Source organism: Alosa sapidissima, chromosome 7, assembly GCF_018492685.1.
Source record: "Alosa sapidissima isolate fAloSap1 chromosome 7, fAloSap1.pri, whole genome shotgun sequence".
Lineage (NCBI taxonomy): Eukaryota > Metazoa > Chordata > Actinopteri > Clupeiformes > Clupeidae > Alosa > Alosa sapidissima.
In genome coordinates, this window is record NC_055963.1 from 7,008,143 (window position 1) to 7,014,421 (window position 6,279).

The window sequence follows — 6,279 nt, forward strand, 5'->3', positions numbered from 1 at the left end:
TGACCACCCACTATTTCTTATGCAATACCTCCCACCCTGCGCCGGGATTAGTGTGTGCTTCACCTCACTGTGTGTTCACTGTGTGCTGAGTGTGTTTCACTAATTCACGGATTGGGATAAATGCAGAGACCAAATTTCCCTAACGGGATCAAAAGAGTATATATACTTATACTTGTACTTACACGCTACTCACCATTTCTGAACCCCATAGAAGAGTGCTTTTCAGCATGGCGGTGGAAGGCATATGACCGGCAGGCAGCCCTTTGTGCACATGCCTCTTGTGCAGGCTATGGAAGAGGCATATGATGAGATTGATATGGGTGCGATTCAGGGATGGATAAGGCACTCAAGGCGCTTCCTCCCTCGATGTCTGGCAAGGGAAGATATTGCCTGTGATGTGGATGAGACTCTGTGGTCAGACCCAGCTGTGCAGCAAGATGCTGCTTAATTATTTTTCTTGCCTCTTTTTTGATATATATATTTTTCTGCACATTTGTTCTGCAATTTTCTTTTTCAGTTTACTGTTTTTTGTGAGCATATTTTTGTTCACTCCAATGTAAATATATCTGCTGTGCATATGTTGCACTGACTTAAATGTAAATAAATGTTTCAACAGCATGTGTGTGTATTTGCAAATATTTCTGTGCATGTTAACAACCTGAAGTTGGTTAGACAAAAATCTGATAGTATGGATGAACTGTGTGCCATTTGGTGCAAAAGTTTGATTTTGATAATGCTATATGTAGTTTTGGTTGAAGTGCTTCATTTTGCAGGATATACGAGGTATTTTGCCGTTTGTTTGTGTGGTTTTATGAATTATTCGTGAAGTATTTTGATAAAACCAGCCTAGTTTACAAAATTGTGTTTTAGCAATTGGAAAAAAATGTAAACCCACTGCATGGTGTTGCTACTGGCTACATAAGGAAAATACAGCCCACTTGCCCAGTTCTCTCAATTACCAACTCCTGCAAATCCTTCTAAACAGCAAATCAGGCTTCCTTAATCCTCTCCATCCTCTACTCCTGTAACTCAGAAACTCATCTCATCAAGTTTTACATGTTCTCTGTTTGGTTACACAATGATTGTTTTAACAATGCAACAGGACAATATACATACACAGCAGTCTGAACTATGTGTGTGTGTGTGTGTGTGTGTGTGGAGCACAGATAGGCCTCTACAGCCATCTGAAGACCCAGAGTAGACACCCTATACAGAGAGGATCGTACTCTTCTTAATTGACCTCCGATAATGATGGTGTGCATGAGTGACAAATAGACAAAGAGAATGTGTCTAAAAAAGTTAAGTGTGTATGCTTGTGTGCACTGTTGTACCTTGTGTGCATTTGTGTGTGTGTGTGTGTGTGTTTGCTTTTGTCCAATGTTGCATGTTTGTCCCTAGGATTACGTTGTGTAGGTTGCCCCTGGGGACCAAAAGATACAGTAGCCTAGACCATGTTTACTCTGAATGATTTCGGACTTGACGCAATCGGATAACACTATGACCAATGTGTACTGTCCTCCAACGTTGCAGCGCTGTTTAGCTGGTTCCCCGGAATGTTGGGGTAAAAGTAACGTGCATCATTGCTCTTTGCCAGAGTGTCTCGCAGAGACAATTCCATTGTGCTCTCGCGAGAACTCTGGATTTCCAGGATTTCTCCAGGATCCTGGATTTCCTTTTCTACGACAAGTTTGGGAACCACCAAATACCACTAGGTTCTGGCCAAGGACCCCCTTGATGTGTTATTAAACCCATCGGCAATACTACAGCAAATGTGAAAATACATTAAGCTAATCCTAATAATTATTTTAGCCATTCAGTGTGTAAAAATTGCATTTGAGGCTTTCTGCTATATGAGAGCTCTCTACTATTATTCCCAGTCATTATCATGGAAAATATAATGTTCAGATATTTGACAAATTAGTATGATGACATTGAATAACAACCCTCATAGGTATATTTTACATTTTTCAAATGTATTTTGTTGCTTTTATTTTTTCTTCCAACTTGCTGCACCCCCTCGCGGCCCCCACTTTGAAAACCACTGGCCTACGCTACTGCCAAAAGCTTGCATGATGCATGCACGTGGGAGAATACCTGGTTATTAATTAACAATAACTTAACTGGTAGGCCTACTCTACCAAGGGATGTTCTTGTGAGTAAAGGCCTGGCTGGCATAGCCATGATCAAAAAGCCTAATAACTGTCCACTGCGTAACTATAAGTCATCAGTACCGCTGTAGCTTTTAAATTATTATGTCCAAAACTGACTAAAGGTAAACAATATCCTGAACGCTCCTTGATTACTAACTAATCCGCTTCAACCCTCTCTGATATCCCATGTTCGTGATGACTTAATTACTTACTCCAGCCGCCTGAAGGCAGTATAGCAATAATCCAGTCAGGTTTGTCCGTTCATACCACAGAATGAGACAATTCAGTTTTGTTTGTTTTCTGATGGTTTCTGGAGACAGAACAGAAACAGAACAGATGCCTTGGGATGGATGAGTAATAGCCCAGTAGAATAAATCCTATGAACTTTGTTGTCTAATTTATGATGTGTGTATGGGCGAAAACAATCGATTTAAAGTGATCCAGGTTTTGGTTGGGAAACGGATTGAGAAGTTTCACAGTCTGCGAGTTGAAAGTTAACTTCAAGTTCAACATTGTTTGGAAGCTGCATCAGCAAACACAATAGAGATCTATTCGAGTATGACATGACTACTGATAATGACGAGTGTGCCACTTGTGTAAGGCAGGATAGCATCAACGCTAATTAGCTCTGTCGTTTGTTTTAGAAGCCTAACGTTACTGGATTTGGCAGATAGCTTGCTAACAGCCGATTCTAGTTTTATTATACAAGACTTGTGTATTTTAGTATCACTTATAGCTTATAGGCTAAAACCTAAGGGCATAGTTTTGTGTTACTCGGATACACTGAAAAAACACTCAGTGAAGGCATGGAAGGTGGACCAGTAGGTGGCGACGTTCTCCTGCGGAAACTGAAACCCAAACTGATCGATATCCTGACAGCAGATACTGATCTACTTCTGCAACACACCGACTCTCAGGGATTGCTCACACGTCGAGAGTATACACACGTCAAGTCGATCACCAATCCGTCAGATAAGGTGCGCGACCTTTTGGATTATGTTATCCAAAAAGGGAGTTCCAAATCATGGGGCCTTATACATCTCCTACAAGAAAAAGAAATGGAGGAAACTTTTCCAAGACTCATTTTCCTGAAGGAGCTAACCCTAAATGAAAAGAACATTGGTAGGCCCTAATACAGTACTTATAATGTATTACAGATCTCAAAGTCCCACATAATTTATTGATAAGACTAAAACTAAGTTACGGTTCATGTTATGCCTAGAAATGTGTCCGACACAGAACTGTGGAGTCAAAAGAAAACAGACAATGGATGTGGAAGAATCACCTTCGAAGCAGTTATGCACAAATGGCGAGTAATTAACATTACATATAACTATTACAACAGTAAATCAGAGTGTCTTTATTTTATTCTGTAACTTGTTTTCTGTTTTGATTTATTTACAGCGGTTGTGACTGAAAAGCAATTGATGCTGGTTGCAAGCAATATGGGTCGGTCTTGGAAGCAGTTTGGCAGAGTGGCCTTGGGTATCTCAACAATAAAGTTGGAGCAGATTGTTGAGGACAACCCTTGCTACCTAGTGGAGCAGATATTTGCCATGCTGCGATTCTGGAGCATGCGTGAACGGTCAGAGGCCACTGCCAAACGCCTTCATGGCCTGCTTTCTCAAGGTGACTGGGCACTGCCTCCCGAGAGCATTCATTTCCTCCTTGATGGCAGTTGAAAGGGAAATGAATTCACCATGGCAACACTCCACACAGAACAGAACTGATCAATTCTACCCTAATTCCATACTACCACCACAAGTGACCAAAAGTACTTTTTTATATGTCATTTAGTTATTCAGAATGATGATACAATCATTATGTACAGAGGGTTTTAGTGTTTTTTTTATTTTATTTTAAAAACAAATGACCTGTGTTGCATATTGGATTAGGTCTTATTTTTAATGTTTTTAGTTGTAATTAAGTTTAAAAACTGGAAAAAACACAAAAAAGTAAAATTGGTATAAAATAACCTGAAACTTTTCCATGGAAAATACCACAAACGTGTGTACATGTGTGCAAAGATGCCTACTCATGCAGTTATCTTGCAGTAGATTATGATGTGATAAACTTTGTTTTCTAGGAAATATCACGTTGTTTCACCCTGATGCACCCGGAGAGTTCATGTGGTTTCACCCGTGTGCACTTTTGAGAGTGTTTGAAGTATGTTCTTTATGACCTAATAACCTAACCTATAACTGTAAGCTAGATAAGTAGAGAAGTGGTAAAATTCCAAGGGGAGCCCTATAGTCCCGCCCCTCCTCCGAAAGGTCTTCCCGGAAGTAAGTTTCCCATTAACTTCTCCAATCGACATCTGGAGAATTGCGTATATAAAGAGTTTTAGACCATGTCTTAGGCTAACCAGCTACGACATGACTCATAATCACACAACATATCATTAAGAGTAAAAAACAAACAAACAGAACATCCAAAAAAAAGCAAATTTACAAGACTGTACATATTTTAAATTCCGAGTGAAGGAACTACTATAAGCCTTTTCAAACTTACACATTTCGAACATTTGCACCCTAACGATAGTTTAACATGCTTCTATTTTAATCTTACCAAGAAGATGACTAACTTCCTACCGTTTACTTTGCGTAAATTCAATTTTCAAGATGAGAAAACAGTTATTATCGGGTGGCCACACATTGGTTCTGGCAGCCTCGGTATCAGTGTTGGGAGTAATGCATTAAAAAAGTAATGTAATTACAGTAATACATTGCTTTTTGCTGTAATGCAGTAATGTAAGGCATTACCAATACAATTTCAGTAATATTTTACTCGGTACAATTCTCAGTAACTGAAGTTACTTTGCTTTTTAATCCAAAATTGAGAAATGCTCAATTGGCACCAGAGAAGATTATCCAAGAATTAAAAAAAGTAATCTATGCTGGTCCTGGAATTTGATTGGTCCTGGAATTTATCTCTGCCATTCATGCAACAGATCTAACATGGTTAGGCTATACTTCTCATTTCAAGCAGTGAGAATAACTGAAATGTTGCTTTTACAGACAAAGATTTTAGCCATTATTCTCAAACTATTTGCATTAAGTTTACACCACTGTAAGTGGAAGGATAGGCTACCAGTAATGATGAGAACCATTTAAAGTCAACATACAGTTTCACTATGGCTATATTTTACTATATTAAGTTGTGAGTGACCTTTGGCCTTTGGGGCCTACATTGTCCCATGAGCCATAACTGCAACCATTATATTGTTCTTTTGTTAGCCTTAAGCCTAGCTCAGTCATTATGTCATACCACATCACCTCCTGCCGTGTAATGAGCTGCATTGAGCACATGAAGATCTATTGAGAACACCAAATCCATATTTCCTGTTACTTTGGTGAAAGTAATGTAAACGTAGTGTAATGCTTTACAATTCAAATACAGTAATATTGTAATGTAACAAATTACTTTGAGGTGACAGTAACAAGTAATAAATAATGCATTACGCTTTTGAAGTAACTTGCCCAACACTGCTCGGTATCCATCTTGATTCCAGCGAGTAGGCGCGAGAACAGGAGATACTGTTTTTGTCTCCTTTTCGTATGCCATTCTATCTTATGCCATTGAGGGTTGAACAAATTACAACCTTAGCTACAGTTAAGAACAGAATTATTCATACCCCTGGCAAATATTGATTTAATGTTGATTTTCTCTTGACCAATATGTTTGTTCTGACTGAAAATGACACTGCCACATGCCAAAAGGTTGTAGCCTAAGACAATGTGGTAGAAACATCAAAAAATAATATTTTTACCCTCAATAAATAATCAATGGAAACATCTTTATTTGCCAGCAAAGCTCTCAAAATGGTTCTTATAATACCTACCAAGCCTCTCCATGTCTCCACAATGATTGTAGACCGCACCTTTTTAGCAGCAATCCGGGTTTTGAGGCAAGAACAATTATTTGCCAATCACTCTGGCCTTTTTTGACGGATTGAGGTCTGGACTGGGCCACTCTAAAATGTTGACATTGTTCTCTGTTAACCATTTCTTGCCTTGTTTGGCTGTATGTTTTGGATCATTGTATGGTTTAATGGTCCAATGATGCCTATTGTGGCAGGCCTCTCGGGACACTGCCTGATCTTTTCCTCCAGAATCTTAGTGTAGCCTCT

At 39.2% G+C, this 6,279-nt stretch overlaps 1 protein-coding gene across 1 annotated transcript; it reads left to right on the forward strand.

Moving 5' to 3' along the window:
- Positions 1-2,414: 2,414 nt before the first annotated feature.
- On the forward strand, positions 2,415-4,610 carry zgc:174906 (uncharacterized protein LOC571548 homolog). The gene is made up of 3 exons (XM_042097134.1): positions 2,415-3,272; positions 3,373-3,459; positions 3,555-4,610. The coding sequence occupies exons 1-3, from the start codon at positions 2,957-2,959 to the stop codon at positions 3,830-3,832; spliced, it is 681 nt and encodes a 226-aa protein (XP_041953068.1). The 5' UTR covers positions 2,415-2,956; the 3' UTR covers positions 3,833-4,610.
- Positions 4,611-6,279: the final 1,669 nt, after the last annotated feature.